The sequence below is a fragment of the Triturus cristatus genome, chromosome 9, assembly GCF_964204655.1.
Source record: "Triturus cristatus chromosome 9, aTriCri1.1, whole genome shotgun sequence".
Taxonomy (NCBI): domain Eukaryota; kingdom Metazoa; phylum Chordata; class Amphibia; order Caudata; family Salamandridae; genus Triturus; species Triturus cristatus.
The window spans coordinates 86,873,192-86,896,467 of record NC_140592.1 but is presented as its reverse complement, the minus strand read 5'-3'; the positions used below and the strand labels follow the sequence as shown (position 1 = coordinate 86,896,467).

Below are 23,276 nucleotides of genomic sequence, written 5' to 3'. Positions count from 1 at the left end.
GAAAATGTGCAGGGCCCTCAGTGCGTAGCACACACATGTGATAACAGCCCTGCTTAGAAAACATCCAAATACAAAACTTCTGCACCCCCCACACACATACGGAATCACAAGCAAACAAACATATACACCCCCCACACCAAAGCACACTCAGTCTCTCTCTCTCTGACTGGCACACACACACACACTCTCTCTCTCTCTCTCTCGGTCGCTCTTATTTGGATTTGTTTATGGACTGTGCATCTAAAGTAGTTGTGGGTATACTGGGGACCCTGTTTGTGGAAGTCATTTGTGTGTCTGGCTGTCTTAGATAATTCACACATGTAATCCTTTCCCTGACAGCGCGATTGAAATGTTAACTCCTGATATTTTCGTTTCTGCCCATCTATGGTCATTTTCAAATGTTTCTGCTTCACAACAGGAATCTGTGTCTTTAAAAATATATATATATATATATCACATGATAAGCTATCACATAACAAGCAAATTGTTTGCCACATATTACCAACACCAAAGGTTAGAGATTCTACTCTAGCTTTGGCGTGACAAAACATACACTTACATCCCACACTCAACCACATACACTGTGGCGCTCCTTTGAACATTCATCCACTAACACTTTCTTACTCTGACACTTACACAGATACTTACGCACTCAGTTATTCTCTTACAATGTTTTTTACATATTCACTCATCCTAACACTCAATAATAGTCACAACTACACTTATGTACTCTCTCACAATTAGATACTCACTCTCTCGATCAGACCTTACACGATCACTTACAAACAGACCCACCTACCATGTTAGTAGTTAAAGTACTGTGCTATTGAAAAGGAAGTTCCTAAATAAATAGACCTTGAGACTGTAGTAACTGTGGGCCTCATTATGATAGTGGACGGTCGGACCGCCACCCGCTATCATGGTGGTCAGGAGACCGCCCGAGAAGCAGGCGGTGGTCCGATCGCCACATTACGATGCGTCTGCCGGGCTGGTGTCGCAAAGTGCTCCTTTGCAGTGTGGCTTGTGATGCGGCTAAGGAAAAGGACCGCAGCCCAAGAGGACTTTCTGCACATTAATGCACAGTGTGCCATGCACCATTTGGTGCACGGCACATGGTGCTTGGAGGTGCATGAGGGCACTACATGTGTCCCCTGGGCCCACAATGGAAGGGGGCCCTGTTTGGGGCCCCCAAAATCCGTTTATGACAGCTTTTTCATGACGGTCTTTCCAACATGAAAAGGCTGTCAGAAAAGGATATCATAATCAAGATGGCGGTGCCTGCCTTGGCACCGCCTCCATTCGGGATTGCGATTCTGACTGCCGCCCACGGGATCACTGATCCTGTCGGAGGCGCCAGTCTTCCCCTCGACCGCTTAGGGTCCAACCGCGTGGATTGTAAACCGGCGGTGGGCCTGAAGGGCTGTCAGACCACCACCGATGGCCTGACGGTGTGCGGCAAGAAATCACCAACATGGACTGTTTTATCTAAACCCTTCTAAACACTATTCCAACAGATCCTCCAGTGAGTGTGCAAGCAGGGCGACCATCTTGTTTTATTTTTGCTGGTGCTGTTCAGATTCAGCAAACAAGTTTTTTTGACAATGTGGAAGCAAACCCAATAGGTCTTCAGTGCTTCTAAAAGGCACGAATGATTGGCACTGGACATTTTTTTTTGTTACACGCTACACACAGCTTTTACAGACTTGTATTGAATTAAAATAGGAGCATACGTCATTTCCCTGTTGTGTGCAGCCAGGGCACGTCCATTCATCTTATGCTAGAGGAATATTACAAAGTCATCACTATTCCCCACTGTGACTTATTCAGTAGAGACATTTCACGGTGCTCCAAGAATGATGTATTAAGCACATTCCTTTCCTGCCAGCAGAGTTTGTACAAAGCTGTCGAAATGTCCCTGCAAAAGCCATGAAGAAGGGCGACGGCCTGCTCTGAGGATTATGAACAGTTTATTAAAAGATGTGGCACCTCGTGCTTCACACCCCGACAGTAGCAGATACAGGACAGTAAGTGTAAATCTATCTTGTCCCTGGTTAACCAGTAGCACAAGGTTCGTACTGAATGTACACGATTTTTAGTCGGATGCCGGAGATCGGATTCAGGATTAGAAACCAGATCTCATACTCGAAACTGCATATAACAGTATGGAAGCACAATGACTTGTTAGGTCTCACCAGGAGCGGCTCCTCCTAAATGGCAGAGGAGCATTGCCCCGCCTGCTGCGAGCGCAGCAGGCAAACATAAATACATAAAACGACATGTCAATGCCAGTTGCCACTGGCATGCGCTTTGCAGCCGGTGGGTGGGGATTGGACTCAATCGTGCGACTGCAGGATGACTGCTGCCCCTGCCAGTGCGCATGTCAGATTGGCCGGCTGTCTACAGCCGTCCTATCCGACACGCGCACTGTGGGCCACACAATCCAAAGGCTGTGAAACAGCCTGGGGATTGCTGGCATAGGCCCCCAGCCTCAAAATGAGCGCTGGGTTAGCCTGCTCCAACCAATCCTGGAGCTGCTCTCATGCTGAAAACAGCATGAAAGCAACTCCAGGATTGGTTGGAATCGTGTTTCACGAGCAGTCCATCCCTTTCCTGCTCATGGACACAAGGATCGCCGGCAGAAAAGTGCCGCACCAGGCGCGAACAGCCGCCGAGTATATGGTGAGTTGTGTGCCATTGCAGCTTACCATATTTTGTTACTGCTAGCCGCCACTGGGTCTCACCTTTCATTCCGCACAAGCTGTCTGTTAGTGAAAAGACCCATTGTCAGTTTACGGTGCCCACTGCAAACCATTGGTTTGGCTTTTTTGTTACTCTCACTTGCATGCTTTTTATTTATTAACTTATGGTGACTGTCCATCCTCTACTTGTGTTTGTCCCCTCTCTGAAGCATGGCCTCATTTCTTGTGTCCTTCCACTGCTAACTTTTCAAGCACTACTCGTTTCTTTTTGGTTAAGCACTCTATGACAGTGCATGTGTTTTCCAACTGTCTCCGCCTCTTCGTGCTCACCTCAGTGTTCCTCCCTGCACTGCTTTCTTCTTTGTATGCTTCTTCCCCACATCTCCATGTTGCTCTCTCTCATTTGTGTGCTTCTCTTCTCCACCCCGGCACTCAGCGCTATTCTCCCTTCATGTTGTGTCGCTTCCTCTTATCCGCTTCCTCCATGTTGCATACAACCCCCACCCTCCGTGTTGCTTTCACCTATCCCCCCACTGTTTTAAATAAATTTAAAAAAAGAACACTTTTGTGCTACTTTTTATCCAACTCAGATTGGTAAATAAAAAGAAAAAAAATCAGTTGTTATGCTTTTTTTCTAACCATGCTGCAAAGCCCCGGGGAGACTCTAAAGCACAGCTAAAAACCACTGATAAAGCCAACAGGCCCCAAAGGTGAGATCTATCGGTTTTGCCAATGTTTTTTTTCTTTATATAGTGCATTACTGTCACACAAAGCTATAACTGTTCCCAGTAGAAAACATTTGTTTAATAGGCAACAGTAATGTTCATCAGGGGTGTTCTGAATCATAATTACACATACTTCAAAAGCCAAGTTTAAGGGATGGCAATAGCACATTTCTGTACATCCGACCACCATCAGCAGGAAAACACCAATGGAAACAAAGTAGTTCACCCTGCAAAACTGAAATAGCATAAGTGGTTTGCCCTTGCGACATGTTGTTTTCTTTGTGCGCAAACACCAGAATAAATGATGCTCTTGGTCTGCCGGGGAGGCGCTGGGGCTTGTTGCCTCCTTTTTTATGACTGGTGGTTTCTGTTTGTCTGGTCTGCTCCAGGAAACACTTTTAAGGAGATTAAATTTCAATCAAGTGATGGGTACCTCTGCCTTTGTTTCTATCTTGGTGGAGCAAAGACATAAGGCTTCTATAGAAAAGTAGGACTGTTCAGTTGGTTGGGTGTGGAAACTAGCAGTCAACTAGCGGTCAACCCTCCAGACTCCTGCGCTCTGCCACCCTCTCCCTCGCACATCACAAGCATCCGCCGAAGCAAGAGTGGAGGACGCTCCATTCTCCTACCTCGCCGAGAAGTCCTGGACCAGCTCCCCCTCCACCTACTCAATCTCACCCTCTCTTCAGGAATTCAGAAGGGGACTCAAGACCTGTCTGTTCAACTGATGCCACCTGAGCAGCTTGGCTCTCAGCGCCTGGATACCCTGATGGGTGATTAGCTGTGCTTTATAAATCCTGTTTGATTGATTGATTGAAACTTGGGGAGGGCCCCCCCATCCGGACTCACTCAGGAGCTCTCAGGCCAGGGTACAGTGCTGAGGGAGCCCCCCCTTGAGCCAGTGTGCTGCGAGGGCCTTTGTTACGCCACAGCGGAAGACTATTGCAGCCTTTTATGCGTCGGAGCCTGTCATAATGAGTACCACTGAGCCGGGTAGAAAGCACAGCTACAAAGTGGGCCCTTTACAAGTGATGAGAAACAACTAAACAACTACCAAAATGCACGAAGTTAGTCATCAAAAACCCATCACCTGGTAACCATATTTTCTTTGCAGTATTCGGTGTCAATACAGAGCTCTCACATTTCCCAGGTCCCTGTGTAACTAGCTCATCTAGTCCAGGCTTTTGCTCTGCTTTCTGGAGCTTATAGTCAGCGGCACCCCCAGATTGTAAATCAAAAATGTGAGATCTCTGGTGAATTCTGGGTGCATTTGAGAATACTGTGACGCTCTGCCCTCTTCATCTGCTTTTCTATTTCTTCGAAATACATCACACTTTCTTTTTTGTGTTTCTGTACTTTTCGCAGCTCGCTGTTGGACACATTCGTGTGACACCTTCAGCTCGTTGTTTTTTGTGTTTTAGCCAACAGCTTGTCCCTTTCTCTAGTTCTGCTTTTAAAGGATTGGATCAAAATCCCAGCATGCAAAGCGTCGGTTAAAAAAATACAGAACAGGCGGGAAGTCACTGTCATGACATGAGGCCAGTTAACAGTTACATCCGCTGTGTACTTCAGAAAAAGTGCACAGCAAACACTAAATGCAACAGGCCTTTCTTTCTGCAATACATTTCAATCTTTCACGCGTCGCTTGTCTTCTTTTCTCTCCTTCTCCCCCCACCCCCTCGGTTGCTTCGAAATAGTTTCTTAACTCATTTTATGTCCGAACGATTTTAGTTAGTATGTTTTCATGTTTGCTATGCACAGCTATATGTATTTTCTAGTTTATTTATTTTCTGTTAAGCGCTCGAGGGCAAGGGAGCACTATATACATATATATATATATATATTATCTACTGGCGGTCGCCAGTAGATAGTTATAGTTAGGACCGTGTTTCCATAGGAAATCCGCAACATTCTATTTGGAATAACTTTGGCGCCGGTTGACGAATCCTCGCGAAATTTTCAAAATAGGTGGGGCGCTCCGCTCCGCTCCTACCCTGAAAGTCTCGGGGGAATTCGTCAAGCGGGGGCTGAGAAAAAGGGGGGTCCCAAAACGCGTTTTCCCCATGCATTTTCCCATAGGACCTTTAGTCCGAGCTACAGCCCGAACGGCTGAACAGAATTACTTGAAATTTGGAAGAGAGGTAGTCCTCAGGTCAGAGATGTGACTTTTGCAGGTCTGGTGTAAATCTGTTCAGTAGGTACTGAGAAAATAGCATTTAAATCAATATATATATCTGTAAGCGCGCTCCGTGCGCTTACGGTAAGCTTAACGTACGCGTACGGTGCCGTGCGCGAGCTCAATTCTGATTGGTGGTTACATGACTGTAAACATTCGAATCGGTCGAAATCAGAAAGTGTCGGCCGCCATTTTCTGTCTCTCGCACTGAAAAACAAAGGTGGATAACGTGAAAAGGGGGCAACGAAGAGAGTTGCAGACCCCCAGCGTTTGTCAGGGGGTCCACGAAGGACCAAAAAGTACGAAAAATACATTTAATAATTTTAAAAAAAAATCGCGGAGTGCGCGTACGGTAAGCTTACCGTACGCGCACGGCAAAATAAAATAATAAAAAAAAAAAAAGAAATAACAATCACATTTATTAAATAAATTGAAGGACCCGCTAGGGAGAAAAAAAAATTGTTACTGTGTAAAAAAAGGCGAGGCGCGCACGGTATGAACTGCGCAACGTGGGCGCTCGGTGCGCGAAGCGCACCGAGTGCCCACCGCGCGCGCACGGTTCCCGAAGCGCACCGTGCGCGCAGGGTGTGCGCACGGTGAAAAACCAGAAAAAAAAATAAAAAATAAATACATAACTTAGCATTTAAAAAACCGTACAAATTCACTGAAAAAACCATAGGTTTCACACACGTTATAGTTAGGAATTAGCATTTAAAAATCCTTGCAAATTCACTTAAAAAACCATAGGTTTCACACATGTTATAGTTAGCTGTACATTTCACTCGTAAAAAACCAATGAAATTCCACGTTATAGTTAGATCAGGTAACTATAACTTGCGCGACCGCAATCCACAATGTGTCATTTCAGATGTCATCATTGATGTGAAGAGTGATGTCACTGACCATGTCATGAGTGATGTAATATGTGACGTCATCAGCAGTTTATTGTGGGCGCGCAAGTTATAGTTACCTGATCTAACTATAACGTGGAATTTCATTGGTTTTTTACGAGTGAAATGTACAGCTAACTATAACATGTGTGAAACCTATGGTTTTTTAAGTGAATAAAAATATATATATATATATATATATATATACACACACACATATACACACATATATATATATATATATATATATATATATATATAAATATATATACGTATACACATGTACATACATACACACATACATCCGCCAGTGATTGAAAAAGTCAAGGGAGAAATATGGGCTCGTCCAAACCTGAAAGCACCCTCCACTGGGAAAAAGCCCAGTGTTTGGGTGTGTTGGTGGGGGGGGGGGCGTTCTCGAGGGCTCCACACAGCAGACAAGTACCCCCATGATATATGTGACGCATTCACCCAAGTCCTGACCATTTAGCTTACCCTCATAGGGGTAAGAAGCCTGGTATAAGTGCTGCAATACAATACAAGTCTCGTGCCCTGTATTTCTTTCTACTCTACTAGTGCCTGGAAGCAAGGGAAGCAAAAGCAGGAAGAAAGACTCACATTAGATACAGGAGACCCTGAGACCTCTGCGGCTTTGTTCTTCAGCCTGCGTTACACAATTAACTACATAATGCAATATTTTATGGACCTCATAGGGAGGAAAGGATGAACTGGGCCTGTTGGCTTTGTACCCTGTGTACTGCAGGTTAGACACTGATCCCTGCCTAAGCCCAGACTCTCTGCTGGGCCCAGCAGACGGGTGTAATTTAGGCCACTGGTGACCACAATAAGGACCGGTTGAAGCCATGGTAAGAACACGCAGAAATCTTAGGTTTCACTGGTCCAAGCCTGAGAAATCACCCACCCCAGTGTGTTTGAACTCATAATCCACCTTTTAGAATGGGATCGACAAGACTACAAGTCCCGGAGCGGCGAGAAAAACATTGGTCGGGCAAAGCTGCCCATGCATCGACATGGGAATACAGATGGCTCTGTACGGTCAGCCATAGCAAACACGACTCTAGTCCTCTCTATTCTCCCTGCTTAAGCAAAGCAACACCTTTGGAACAACATACATCGAGCCCCCACCCCAACCCCACGCGCAACCCCAAAAACATTTCTCACAAAGACAAGTCTATCAGAGCTGAGGTTTTCTACTTCGGTGAACAACTAGGTCAACCACCCAAGGGTTCACCTTCGCATTCTGGGACCAGTGGTCCCGGTTATCCTCTTATAAAACCCGGATTACAAGCCCCATAGTGAAGACCAAAAACCTGGTGTGGACGAGCTAATCACACATGGCCCTGGGAACCTTGAGAACTCTCTTCTACAAACCCACATTCTACGACCATAGACAACAAATGAAGCAGTGTTTTACACTACCACCTAGAGGGCTCTACAAATGCTACAATACAATGCAATACAAGTGTTTAGCACGCTGCCTGACCGGTAAAAAGGAAACAAGAGTCAGAAACCCAGCAACATGGCGGATAAATGAATGTGTCCCACACCACCGCTACCCACAATCCGTGCGTTAACCTAATGCCTCTTACAGGAATATGCAGACTCCAAAGCTCTCAGCACCATGGATGGCAATTAGATGCCATTAGGATAGACCTGGAAAATGCAGCCTCATTAAGGAGGTAAAAGACGCAGGACTGCGGCTGGCTTCCCGCCATCTCCACACCGCGCTCTCACAGAACCAGCCGGCAGGCTCTGGAACCTTTTTTGGGCTGCTACGGCTTCTCTTGCCAGGAAGATCAAAAGAACAAGACCCAGTGAATCACTAGGGGTCCATCCATCATTCATGCTGGCGTTAATAAATGATGGGAAATGGTCTGCCCTCAGCCGAGACCAACATACACTCGCAGCCAGGTGTACAGACACACATATTGTAGTTAGAGACGAGCAGGATGTGTAAGGAGAACACGCGATGACGTGTCACACCAGGCACAGTTCTCCTTGTTTGAAGGTGACCAGATGATTCCAGGGCATTGGGAACAAAATACTTGAGTCCTCTGATTTCCTTTCACAAGTCACTGTTTTCTTGGGGTGGTCCAATTGGTTCATTTAAATGATCCAAGACGCGATACCCAGAATGCATTAGGGACACCGGAAAATGGAATCCATGATGACATGGAGTCATCTGGCCCCCTTATTGTTTTGTACAGAGCATCTGTAGTGCATGTGAGTATATAAAGGATTAATAAAAAAGACAAAACATTGGCACATTTCAGTGGCTTGCGAGCTGAAGGGGAACAGGACATATGCATTTAATTAATTAATTAAGGAAATTAATGAATTTCTCCATGGGGACTGTGTATGTTACATTAAAGCCTCCAGTGTCCAATTTTCTTCAACAGAATGTGTTTTTTGGCACAAGGAGACAATAGCTGCAACTTCACTCTTCCTGTCACTCTGCCCTTCTTACCACAAGTAAACTGGGGTAGAACCGAAGCTCTCAGCTTCATGGTATTTTTTTTCTACATTTCCTTCTGTATTTATGCATATTTCTTTTTTCTAATCATGTTGGTGTTTATCCAAAATGCATATTGGTGGGCGAAAATTTTAAATTGTGCCTAGTGCACATTTATTTAACTGAAAATGTAAACTCGCACTTTGATGGTTGTAGTATTTTTAGTACATTCATTAAAATGATTGTTTCTTTGACACTCAGGAAGACCAGGGCTGCAGAGATCATAGAGCGAGAAACAAGAACTAGCAGGGTGAGAGGAGAGTGATTCTCAAATAGTAGCGATAAGAGAGATGGTAAAGATCATTTTTACTAAGACGAGCATCCTGGATCCTTTTTAGTCACCCGCAAACTAAACGCAAGAGGTTCATCATCTTGAATGGGTCCATGAGGGGTTCAAGAACTCCATCCTCTGCCATCTGCACCTCCCAATCTGTCCCGTTGAAACTCAAACTAAAATTCCTGAAGTTTCAAAGATTTCTGAAGACCCAACTGAGCAAAATCTCTTATGGCTCATTATGGACCCAGGACCCTTTGGAAGGTTTTAGAGCTCAGGGGGAAAAACTGAGCACTCCCCTTCCATGACAACTAAGGTATGATTGAAGGCTAGACTCACCCTGTACCTCCTCGAACGATCCCACATCACCCCCCACCTGAGAGACCTCCATTGGCTGCCCATCCTGAAGAGATGCCAGTTCAAAATCCTCACGCATGACAACAAAGCCCTCCACGACCTAGGACCTACCTACATCAACCATCGACTGAACTTCCACCAGCCCTCCATACACCTTTGCTGCTCTTCACTCACCCTCGCACACACTCCCCGCATCTGTCGCAGCAGCAGCGGTGGCCGCTCCTTCTCCTACATCGCTGCCAAAACAAGGAGTAACCTTCCCCTCCAACTCCGTACAGCCTCCTCGCTGGCAGACTTCAGAAAGAGACTTAAGACCAGGCTCTTTGACGGAGAAACAGCACCCAGATACCCTCAGGGTGACAGTGCTGCGCTTTACAAATGACTGATTAATTAATTGATTGAGGCCAACTGTTTGAATATGCCACCCTTTAGTGGCCTCTTATAGTGGCACCCTAAGGCAGGTGCTTTCAGTGGCCTAAAACCCATGCATAAAATAAACCATAGATTTAATTTTAAAAGTCTGCTTAAACTACCTCTGGATAGATGCAGCAAAGTCGTTGCATGACTGTGCCGACACACAGTCATCACTGCTGACACAAACACCCTAATAGGAGTCTGTCTCAAGCCTTATGGTAATCACATGGGGCTGCAACGTTCTTACAGGGGTGGGCACAGGGTCTCTCCCCATTTACAGACAGCAGTAAAAACAATGCATCTAAATGGTCTGTTCTTGGATTCCAACCATTACTAGTCACAGTATATGTCATGCACAAGTGTCATAGGAACCTGAAACATGCATGACGTCACCTGTACCCTTTTAACATGCAACAAAGTACCAACCTACTCTCTTCCTATGGCCTCAGCTAAAGACCAATGATCTACAAAGTACTATAGCCGTGTTTGATATGAATTTACACAGGAAATACGTCACAGAAACTAAGCGGAACATTTTCAACCAATCAAAACTTGTCAAAGGTGTCAGAGGGTGTAAGTTGAAAGTATTTATTATGAAATACATATACCTTGCAACTAAAAGTGGGACAACTTTAATTAACAAAATTTTTTTAAAACTTAGCACAAATTTGCTGAAAGATTATTTCGAACTCTTTGACAGCGTGAACCTGTTCATGATTTCGATCTTGGGTGTTACCTTCCTTTGCCATTAATTCAACAGGGCAGATTTATTATTCTTTTCACAATATGTGTGCTGGGTCAAGTTGCCGCATTGCCAAGTTGTGTTAATGTTGAAACATGCAACCAATGCCATGAACCGTTGTCCACTGCTGTGGCATCACATCCGTGGAATACGACTACAGCTGTCTTGGAGGGATTCAACCTCACCTCCCTTCTCCTACGGAGATCACAAGAAGGTGATGTGCTGCCAAAGGGGGCAAGTAAACACCTGTGCGACTAGTGAGCAGGTGATGGTCCTCGAAAGAGTGCAGACGGCTATGACCGCCACCCCAGAGCACTTAGTCTGTCTGAGAGCTATATAACACCAGCAGCACCTGGATACCCTCACGGGTGATAGGTAGCGCCCTACAAATCTACTGATTGACATAGCATAGTGGTTCATATTGCCCCAGGCATGGATCCTGGCTGTAATGACACTGAACAGGAAAACGATGGACTTGGTTGTGGTTCGGAGCATTTTCCAGTGGCTGAGAATAATTCAAGGATTCCATGCATGACTATTTCTTTGGTCATTGAGATGTCCTTAGTTTGACAGGCACATCTAGAGTGGGGCTCCTTGCCCCAAGGACCAAGTAGCACCTCACCAATGGAGCCCAAAAGGCTGAAACAAACCAGCTTGCGGCTGCATGTGGTTTCTTTCAGAAGGGACGTGGATGGTGGCTTGTGTTGGACGGCTCCCTCCAGTGCAGGTCCAGGGCTGAGATGCACATGGTTGGCCTTTGCCTGTGGTAACTCATGGATCAGCATGGGACCCAGAGTACCAGTAACTGAGAATAATTCAAGAACTCCACCAACCACGTCTTTGTTTTTCTCCTGTTGGGAAGCATGGTACGGAGGCAGCCAACACCCCTCTGCAGTGTCCCTAACTTCCCCACGAGAGTGCCTAGGAGAGCAGCACAGAGGAGAAAGGACGTGGGATAGGCTGAGGAATGGAAAACATACGTTTCTTGTTAGATTTTCATGCATAAAGGCACATTGTGGGACCTATTTTTAAAATATTTTTAGTTTTATAATTAAAATATGAAGAAGAACGAAGGCACCAAGGATAAAGTAAAACGTAAAGCTTTTAATCATAGGTGTGCACCCTGCTCCCACATAACAGCTCAGCTCAAGGACTGTAACCTCCACCCCAGAGTCAGGGGATACACTCTTAAGGGAGCACAGAAAATACGGCGTAAAAACATTCTAGGCATAGTAATGAGCATGACAATAAAATAATTGTTGAAAAAGATCACTACAACTTACATTAAAAAAAACTAAATATTAAATCTAACAACAGGTACGTAGAGCAAGTACTACACCCATTTCCTCAAAGGCACCCACTGGGGGATTCGCTGACTGCCCGATGCACTAGCTTCATGGGCAGTGACAACAAGAAGCAAGAGTCACATTTTACAACAGGCATAATGTGGTCTTAGACTTAGTGGAAGAGTCACAGGAGCATGTATGAGTATGGGAAGGGGTACCACAAGACCACTCTTACACTCCTCCAAATCCCTGTGAATCTGCCTGAAACGTCCAACTTCCTATTAGTAAAAGTGCAAAGACGGTAGAGTCCTTTCTACTTGTACTAACTGTCCATGGTGCTCCCTGAATATTCCCATGTTATTCCCATGTTAGACATTTTGGGCCTAAATCTCAGGGGTTTGTAAAAGTAAATAAAAGAATACCGCAGAAGTACGAATTTACACACTCCAAAACCCCAGTGTGAAAAGGCCCATTTGGAGAAAATGGAATATTCCCACTGATGTTCACCAAGACATCTATTTAGCGCTGACTTTTAGCAACTGCCTTGTCATTTACGACTCTTAAGATATTGCTGTAGACTGCCTGTGCTAAACCCATAGCAGTTCCTTATTTCTATAAATGTATAACTAGCAGCTGCGCTAGCTCAACTGAAGTGATCTGTGGGCATCATTTAGGACACATCAGCCTCCTAGCAGGCCTGTGCCCCCTACCAAGGTCGGTACATGTGCCTGGAAGCACTAACACCCATCTCGGTTTGCTTTGTGGGGTGTCCCAGGCACGATGTGTGATGAAGACTAGATATCACTTTAAAGGAACTGTATGGAAATACATTGGTACACTCTGATTTTCCTATGGACAATGTATGGATATTTCTTGTTATTCTATTACAGAGACTGATTTCAAATTACCAGTACTGCTCTATGCTTCTGAGGGCTTATCCGCACCAGCCCTGGTATCAGTAGGAAAGAAGATAAAAGCTTATTACATGTTAGATTGCTGACCTTTAAAACAGCATGGAATGATGCACTTTAAATGTTGAAAGCTTTTGTTCAAGATAATTAGCTTTTATCCGCCAGCCCAGACGAAGCCCCCTACATCTGCATTAGGAAATAAATACATTTACAGCATTTTGCAAGGGATGACCTTTCGCTGTGTCGATTCTCGCTTATAATGTCAAGTAGGACTGCGGCAACATGCTTCCTTAATGCACAGTTGCGGGGAGGGTTGCCCAGAGCACACGTGCAGTACATATTGGTTCATTTGCCCCCAGAGTCCAAGGCAGTGAGCCACACTTGTCTTAGAGCCAGGTTCAGACCTTGGCCAATGTTACTTATTCAGTCCCTTCAAAGGTTTTCCGCAGAGCCCAAGATGTTGGTTTGCGCCCTTTTCTGCACACATCGTTGCGCAAAGCATTGTGCACAATGAAATCAATACCTCAGATATCCATATGATAAGCTATTGGGCTACATTTTAAGTGTGATTGCAAATCACCATTTTTCCAGAAATGTATAGTTCTGTCCAGTTGCATCTTGCAATTGGTTTCCAAAGCCTTCCCTTGGCGTTCTTCTACCTGAGTATCCATCAGTCATTAAAGATTTTTCCCCTTCCCAACCGAAGAGTCTTAAAAATAAAAGAAAACCATTAACTTATAACATGCACATCCTCTCCACAACGAAGTAATAGCTACTTAGTAAGGAGTTTCCCACTCCTCCTTTAAATCACCGCACACCAGCCAAACCGTATTGCTACTTGTTCAGTGGGCAGTGCCCGCCTAGCAGAGCCCACAGCAATGAGGACCTACCCCCATTTAAAGGGACGACCCACAGTCCTATTCCTGCCTGTGAAATGCCTCCTTAGCCAAGAACACTTCGGCCAAATATCAAAACCTGTCTTTAGGATCCGCTTCTTAAGTTGTCTGCCCTTACCTTAAAGTCCTATCCAGGGCCGGCTTTTGTCATGGTCAATCTTAGGGCTTAGATTAGAAGGATTGACATGTAGCTGACCTGCGAGCTGCCTTGGATAATGCTTTCTTTCCAGGCTGCTGGTTCAGTTCATTACCATCAGGCAGTCTGTTAAAACTTGTGTTCTGTATTTTTCTTTGCATTGCTCAGATTCGCTTTTTCCCACTCCCTTCCCTATCTCATCCCCTCTCATGGACTCCTACCCCCAGTTTACCAACTGAATACATGAGCAAAGTGAGATGAAAAGGGGCAAATGTGTATTCACAGGCTGGTCTTTGCTCCTGGGTATGCAGCCAGGATGTGACGTGAGCACAAAAGGGCCCCCATAGCAACGATAATTGGGAGGCGTCTGATGGGGAAGGATGGAGGGACATGTCCTCAATATTAGACTGACCTGCTGCAGGAACCTTCCCTTCTCTTGCACCCATTTCGCTGTGTGCGCATTCCTCTACACCTCCAATCTTTGTCCCCAAACTAGCCTAATACCTCCTTCCGTGGCACAATTCCACCTACAGATAAGGCCTTACATAACCCCCTTCACTTTTCCCTGGACTTGCTTAACCCCTGGGTTTGACTCTTAACAACCCTGATTGGCCTGGCCCCACCCAATTTCCCCCCAACAACCCTCCAGCCCGAAAATCCTGCCCGCTATTGTAAAACCCTACCAAACCCAGGTTAATCTAAGACTGCTCTAGTCCATTTACCTGCCTCTGCATGACATTGCCTAAATCCCCCTTTCTGACCACCCCCCCCACAAAAAAAACAAGCATTGGCATAGCCAATAGGTCTCGCCTTTGGGACCTTATAAGTGTTTAGCCATGCAACAGTTGATGGAGTTGCACCAAGGATATTGTGCTGCATAACTAAATACTTATAAGGTCCCAAAGGCAAGACCTATTGGCTATGCCAATGCTTGTTTTCAATATTGTCACTGGAATAACCACTAACCCATGGGTTCAACAGCAGCGTAATGCCTAGCATAACGAGCTACTTTGCCTCATTATGGGTAGTAAGCGCTACCAGGGGCGTAGTTTGGTCAGTCAGCCTGGGGGTGGGGGGGGGGGGAAGGGGGTAAGGGGACAGCTGTAAGCTTCAAACTTCCCAACAATCACGCTGGCATATCTTGTTAAAAAATGCAATGAGAAAAAGGACACCAGGGGGACTTAAGAGGCAGTGGAAAGAGAGAGGAGGGCGGATTGTCAGAGGTACTTAAAACACAATAGTTTTCAAACTAACCAAGTTTTAAGGTAGAGACAAGAGAGAGCGTGTGTGTGTTTTTGTTAGTGTGGGGATGTAAAAATTCAGAGTGAAATCCGACAGACAGGTCACCCACCATACCCCGATGAAAAGCCCCTGTACCCAACTATTTGCTACAGAATACATTTTTTAGGGAGGTGCAACACCTCAAACAACCCCCACCCCGAAACTACACCCCTGAGCATCACATAAATTCATTACAGTTCAATATTTGGGTGCGTTTTGATTTTGGCACTTATTAGATGTAGCACCAATAGAAAGAGATCTGGAAAATAGGTCATAATTATATACTGACGAGGACTCTGTTCTTAACCAGTTCTAAATCTATTAAATATGCACTGGCAGCAGGCACGTGTAACCAACTACCAAAATGGTTCTGTACAAACTGAAATAAATTGCATAACACTACTGAAGCTTATTTTATTGACCTTTTGCTTATACAAGAAACAGTTTCAAACATCCTAAAAAAATTGATGAAAGGAATTTCTGATATCTGTGATTTTTACACCAGAACAAAACACACTCAAATCCTTCCTTATGTCTCACCTAATGACCTTAGCCCACAGGTGTTGCTTTCATTGGCGCAGCAGTGTTGGGGGCACCTGGACCCAGGTGTGTGAGGTGCCAACTGCACCCTTATTGTGGCTCTCAGTTCCCAACAGGGGTCAATTTTCTTTGCTTGTATTAGGGCCCACAGAACCCTTTCTCTTGTACCTCAGAATGTCAGTACAGAAATATCATCAAAACCGGGCACCATGTATCTTTTACAAAACTATTATCCCACTGGGTGTAGATTTTCTAATATCACCTCAATATCTTGGCAGACGATAGAAAGGACATGATATTTATGTCAGACAATATCCTGACAATGGTATTCTGGTAGCGACCACCCTTCCTATGCCAGGAGCTTACCCATACATGAAGCCATCAATCCCAGACTGCCCGCCTGAGTGACGGCACGTTTTACTAGGCATGTGGCGCATACACACATGTTGCAGGGGTAAACTTCCATTGTGGTGCCCCTTCAGAGGTCCCAGTGGCGTAACACAGGCCCCCGCAGCTCCTCTCGTGCGGAGGGCCCACTCAGCACAGTACCCTGGCTTGAGAGCTCCTGGTTGAGTCCGGGTGGGGGGCCTCCATGTACCCTGCATACCTCTTGTTACGCCACTGAGAGGGCCCCCATTCAGGCCAATAATTATCTGTGATATATGGGAGACTCAGGGACCTCTCAATATAATATACAAGGGGGTATCATCATTTTGCGTTATACCACTGGTCCCGTTAGAGGTTCTTTCATGCAGCGAGGCGCAATCATTGTTTTTATGTCTAAAAATGGCACTTACCACTGCTCCACGGCGGCTTCACCTTCATCGCAGACAATATAAGGCTCCGTGTGGCGCTAAATGCAGCGACGCCTCCTCCGGCGCAGTCTTTGAGGCAGTCGGCGGGCAGGCCGGGCAGGTGCCCGCTCTCCCCGCCGCTAAGGAAACAGGGCATGGGGACGCAGTGATCAGGCCCAGCTCCCTTTGTAGCTAAAACGCGACCTAGTGATCCCCGCTACAGCATCATAACGAAGCGAGCCTGAACGCTCTCCGCTGGGTCTGACTCCTGTGCTGCCCCTTCACTTTCTTTAGCTTCACAGACCCATGCACCTCCTAACCTCCCTCCCTCTGCAGGAGAAACTTGGCCACATTTAGCAAGAAAATTACAAGTGAGGCTTAAAACTGACTGCAAATTAGTGGGCGCTCAGGCAATATAAATACAAGTCTCACTGCAGCGCCACAGCCATCTATTTCAAGAAGGGCGAGCGGCCACGTTTGTACTCAAACTGGCTGCTGTCTTCAAGCTTCAGGGTCCATGTCTGCTCTATGGTACTTTGTTTTTATCTCCATGGAGCAGTCACTGCCTGTTCTCCTGTAACAAGGTGAAGCGGATGGGAGCCAGGCGTGCACATCCCCCACCTGGCCTTTGCCAATAAAAGAGTGGCATGCATTAGCAAAGTCAATAGGTATGCTGTGAGAATCAATGCGGTTGGTTTCCTTTTTTGCAAGCATAGGGAGCAAAAATAAAAAGAATTAAATTAAAAGAAATCATGCCACCACTCCAACATGGCAGCCACATAATCGCAATAAAACATATCAAATTAATAAAGACACTTGCTTAGGCTGTATTTATTTCAGAAGTCAAACTTGATGGCTGTAAGTCCCCTCTGTCATTTCAAATGTGCTAAATGTTTTTTGTGTCATCAGATTGCAGGGAGGCAATGGGAAGAAATGTTTGGCTCGGTGACTGGATGACTTAGGAGAAGAGGTCATAACGTCAGGTATGCAAAGGTAAATAGGGCTTTTCACATAGTCCTTTCTTTGTTTCTGTGGCACAGAAAGAAAAGAAGGACTATAATGAAGGCTCCCTTGCTACCCCTTGCACTACCCCTCCCCAGGGCTGTCAATGACAACACCAACACAACTACTAGCGATCACCCTTTCAGAAGTGTGACAATTCAGACTTTTCCAGGCCCCCAAAGCTATAAGAATGGCTTGGGTGGCACGTTTTAGTAATTTTTTTATGTAGATTAAATTAATAAATTAATTTTTTTGGTGCTCATTTCTAAATTAGACGAACAGCGCCACCATGAGGCCCTATTGAGAACATTGAGGCCCTGACCTTTTGAGTCTGGACCTCACCATCCTCCTCCCTGGAAGGGATGTTATTATATAGGCCTCCAGACTGCCCATCTAGTTACCTGTCAGAGCTTAGCGATATTATCACCCAGCTCTGTTTACAATATGCTAATTTAACAGTGCTAGGAGATTTTAATCTTCATGCTGATGATTACAGCTGCTCCCAGGGGGCCCAGTTTTTGGAAACGTTAGAGGGACTTAATCTTGCGCAACTAGTTACCGCACAGACCCATATAGCGGGGCATATGCTTGAACTGATTTTCTCAAATAATCTGAATCTTGGAGTGGGGACTCCCTTATGCCTGACTTTGACAGACCGATTCCTGGTACTGCTTACTTTTAGCTTAGAGTCTAGGCCACCAGTACAAATACGGCAATGAGAAGAAATTGACGGACGGTCACAAAAGAGGCCCTTGGGCCTGCACTTCTAGAAATTATGCCACAGCTCTCGGGCAATCCTGATAGCGACTCACCTTGCTTTAATGTATGGGTTATGACTGCCTTAGACAGAGTTGCCCTGTTAATGCCAGTTACATTGAATAGACTTGAACCTTCAGTCCCTTGGTTCTTTATGGAACTAAGAATGGAGAAGAGCTATTGTAAAAAGCTTGAACGGTCCTGGAGAAAGTCCTATAATCCGGCAGACAAAGGCCTCTATAAAGAAGCTTTGAAATATTTTCACAGGCTGAAGCGGAGCAAGATGATGGAATACTTTGCTGACCGCATCAAGAATTCAGATAACTCCGCCAAAGAAATCTCTAAGATTGTAAAGTCTTTTACTAATCCTACAGATATAGCTAGCGCGTTTCTTCCATCTCTTGCTCTTTGCTAGAGCCTGTCGGACTTCTTTGAGGAAAAGATCCATAATATCTATTTTGCTTTTCCACTGGACGTGGAATCCACTTCCCACCTGCGGACCTCTGATTCCCTCATCTCATTGTCAGAACTTTTCCCTTAGTCAACTGAGGAGACACTGTTGGAGCTACTGAAATGTAAGTTGGGCTCCCCAGGTGATCCCTGCCCTGCCCAGTTTTATAGTATGCTGGCTCAGCTGCTAAATCCCATATTAAATCAGATCTGGAACTCCTCCCTAAGATCAGGTATTTAAACTAACACATGGAAGCAAGCGTCCCTGTTGCCTTTACTAAAGAACCCTGAGGCTGGCCCTGGGGTATTCAGTAATTTTAGACCTATTTCTTTGCTGCCAGCCTCTGCTAAAATGTTAGAGAGGGTAGTTCAGAAGCATCTGGTAGGCTTTATAGAAACAAATGGCATCATACATGATTCTCAATCGGGCTTCAGAGCCTGCTACAGCACTGAGACCGCTCTTCTAGAAGTCTCCGAATCAGTACGAGAGTCTGTGGACCAAGGCGCGTTTGCTATGCTGGTGCTGCTGGATCTATTGGCAGCATTTGATATGGTTACACACCCTATCCTGCTTAGGACATTGAACCAGGAGGGAGTGCATGGAACGCACTGTCCTCGATGCATTCGTTCCTGGAGAATCGCTCCCAACAGGTGTTTCTTCGCCCTTTTTTTTCTTCACAGAACCCTCTGGTGTGCAGGGAGCCGCAGGGATCAGCACTGAGCCCGCTGCTTTTCAACATCTACCTCGCCCCATTAGCCACTCTTATTGAATCCTGGGGTGTGAAGGTAGTCTCCTGTGCGGGCGAGACACAGCTGGTGTTCTCTTTTAAAGAACACTCGTGGCGGCTTTTCACAATTTCAAGGAATGCCTGAAAAACATCTCGGAATGGATGAATGGGAACTGCCTGAAATTGAATGCAGAAAAGACGAACGTCTAGTTCTTTAGCAATGCATCACCCCCTACATCTAATCTTTGGTGGCCTTCAAAGCTGAATCCGCCTCAAATTCTGGAAGATTCAGACATAAACTTGGGAATCAGGCTGGATAAGGACCTATCACTTACTACTCAGGTGTGACAAATCTCCTCTACATGTTTCTGGAAGCTGAGATCCATTAGGAAATTCCTATGCTTTTGGTGGTGGAATGCCTCACAGCTGGACTACGCTAACAGCCTATATCTGGGGCTACCTGCATACCTGACTTGTAGGCTACAAATAATTCAGAATTCTGTGGCAAGATTGATTCGTCGGGTACCCCTTTGGCCATCATACCTCCCCTCGTTTGAGACAGCTACAATGGCTCCCGATAATCAGGAGGATAGAGTTCAAGTCACTGATCTTGGCTTTTAGAGCCACCCGAGATATAGGTCAAGGGCACCTCAGGCAGAGGTTGCATTTATATCATCAAGATCGGGTCCTGAGATCCAACCACCTGCGGTTCCTGTGGGTTCCACATTTCTGCAAAGCCCGGCAAGGTGGCAGGTTCTTTGTGGTAACAACAGCAAAACTTTGGAACTCTTTGCTGGTCCATCTTCCCCCGATTGAATCAGACCCAGAATTTAGGAGAGCGTTAAAAACCTGGCTCTTCACTCGGGCATAACTACAAGCTAGACTCTCTTGTGAGTCTGCTGTTAGCGCCGGGACACCTCCATTGAGGTAGCCGTGTGCTCTAGAAATGTTATTACATTACATTACATTACTGTCATAAGTACTAGTGTTGACAATTAAGTGCCAGGTCCGAGCGCCTGAAACCACTGCCTCAAAATAAACACTGCATACAACCCCTCGACCCAAAACCCCGCAGCTGTAGTTTGACTGGACTTGCAAGGAGACCATGTGCAGCATTCATTCCAGAGAGAAGTTCACCAGGGATACAACTCTCCTTGTTGCTGTACCTCAACAAAGCAGAAGCAAGTCTAGAACCTGGAATAAACCATATTGGAGTGAACTGCCCTGGATGGAGGAGAACCTGTACTGCCTGGAGTGGAGGGGATCTGGCCGATAACCAAGAGGATAGCGAGCACGGTCAAGCGGACTGAACCCCGAGTGAAGGTTGCCGCTAGGAAGTGAGCCACCGAGGAGTAACAAGGGTCTTGCAACTCACCTGGCCAGAACTCACCCGAGATTTTATGGTTCAGCAAGAAGTAATCTGCATAGAGAGAGCATTCCTAGACTATGACAACAGAGAGACACATCATTCCCGACCCACCCTGTACCTTCCTGCCTGAGAGGAGCACAGAGGATATTTCCCTTCCTTACAGCGCACAGAGGCTGACCATGCAACTCTCAGAACCCCACTTAAATGTGCCTTCTACCCTTTATGATAATAGGGTTACTACAACTCTTAAGTCAATGCTGAACAAACCTTAAGCAAACAAGTCTTGGTCCTTCTCCAATAAAGGGACAGTCCAGTCCGAACAACCAGGCCAGGTCCCCTCCAGATGGGAACTCAAGCACCCCAGAAAATGCGAGAACCTGTTTCTATGGCCCAAGGCCGTCCGGAGTTACTTGGCACCAACTGCAACAATTCTTGGCATTTACCACTGCCCGGGTTCACGATACTATTGTACCCAAACCGAATGACCCAGTGCTCCATTTTAGTACTTAGCTCTCTCAAGGTAATGGGCACAGCAGTCCAAGGAGGTGATGTGAGATTAGACGCTCAGATTCCAATACACCCTAAAATAACCATTAATTTCGGCTAAAGCTTTATTCCAGGCAATACATCCACTTACTTATACAAGAGCTCCACCGATCGGTTTTTGTTTGGGTGAGATTTCCTAAGTATAAGGACTTGGCCCAAACGCGTGTCACGTGATTAGTGTGACGTGGACTGGTGAGGCCCATCAATACCGAAACCAATCGAGGACTGCCTATAGCCTCACGTCAGCAGGCACCTGGCCTGGTTTTTCATGCTGGACTGGTACTATTGGAGCAGAGCCAGACTAATTTGCATATGATTGGTTCCTGTCCGAAGTTCCAAAGTGAGCAGGAAATCGGTGGACTGGAATGAGGCCAGGAGTGACCACTTGTGGTTGGGATTAAAGCAAACATTCCAACCATGAATCTTAGTTCATCTGAGTCTGACATTCCATGCACCCAGACACATTTCGTTTGGAAGGGCACGTGACCGGATTCTCATATGTGGATCTCGCCACGCCCGCTTCCTGGGGAGGAATTCAGCACAAGGTAAATTGGTGACATATTTCAGCATCTAAATGAAGTCTAGAAGACACCCCTGGCAGACTGCAGCTCATTGAATTGTTGAAATGATTCCGTTTATTTCCTGTAAAACAATAGGAATCAGGGCAGTGCACCATGGGGCATTGGGATTTAAGAAGACAGCCCACATATAAATGAATAAAATTAAATAAAACAAATATTATGAAGATGCGTCTTATCACTGCACTGAGAGGACTCTCTTGCGTACAGACGGAGATCTCCCTCCTTGCAGGCTGTCATCTACACAGTCTTGATGAAGATATCCCTCGATACAGGGTGTCAATTGCGCAGTCTTGATGAAGATCTCCCTCGATACAGGGTGTCATCTGCGCAGTCTTGATTAAGCCTGGGCAAAGCACTACGCTACGCTCGCGTAGTTTGTGAAGTCTGCGCTACTTCGCACTACGCGAATTGCACGTAGCACAGTGCAAACACGCGTAGCGTAGTGTTGCGTAGTGCAGCGGTCATTTTTTGCTTGCTCGCGGTCCTCAACGTCAAGTTGGCGACCGCGAGCAAGCAAAATGACATCCCGGCGAGACTTTTTCCTCGTTCGCGATCAGCAACATCAAGTTGGAGATCGCGAGCGTGGAAAATAAACCTCCCGGCTAGTTTCTCAACGCGAGGAGGTCAGGTTTCTCATTGCGAGTGGTCGCGCATGCTCGCGACCGCTCGCGATGAGAAACTACCAGTCCGCGTTGAGAAAGCTGCCGCTCGAGTAAAAATCTACTCGAGCGGCAGAAAACTACAGCTCGCACTGTGCAAGATGCCGTTTTCAATGACTGCACAGTGCCGGTTGCTTGTCCGCACTGTGCAATCATTGAAAACGACATCTTGCACAGTGCGAACATGTTACTACGCAGTTCGCGAAGTGCTACGCGTAGCTCGCGTAGTGCGAAGTGCACTTTGCATAGCTACGCATAGCGCTACTTCGCGAACTACGCCCAGGGTTAGGCTTGATGAAGATCTCCCTCGATACAGGGCGTCATCTGCGCAGTCTTGATGAAGATCTCCCTCGGTACAGGGCGTCATCTGCGCAGTCTTGATGAAGATCTCCCTCGATACAGGGCATCATCTGCGCCGTCTTGATGAACATCTCCCTCGATACAGGGCGCCATCTGCGCAGTCTTGATGAAGATCTCCCTCGATACAGGATGTCATCTGCGCAGTCTTGATGAAGATCTCCCTCGATACAG

At 46.0% G+C, this 23,276-nt stretch overlaps 1 protein-coding gene across 3 annotated transcripts in view; it reads right to left on the bottom strand.

Moving 5' to 3' along the window:
* Nucleotides 1–23,276, bottom strand: part of SRGAP3 (SLIT-ROBO Rho GTPase activating protein 3) — a 444,353-nt gene that overhangs the window by 204,784 nt on the left and 216,293 nt on the right. For 2 of the 3 annotated variants that reach the window (XM_085624482.1, XM_085624483.1), the window contains exon 1: nucleotides 16,658–17,604. The exons of the other annotated variant lie outside the window; for it this stretch is intronic. In XM_085624482.1, the coding sequence (XP_085480608.1) occupies nucleotides 16,658–16,811 (154 nt within the window). In that variant the 5' untranslated portion in view covers nucleotides 16,812–17,604. Of the gene's footprint in view, nucleotides 1–16,657; nucleotides 17,605–23,276 lie in introns of those variants that run through there. 3 annotated transcript variants of the gene reach the window in all.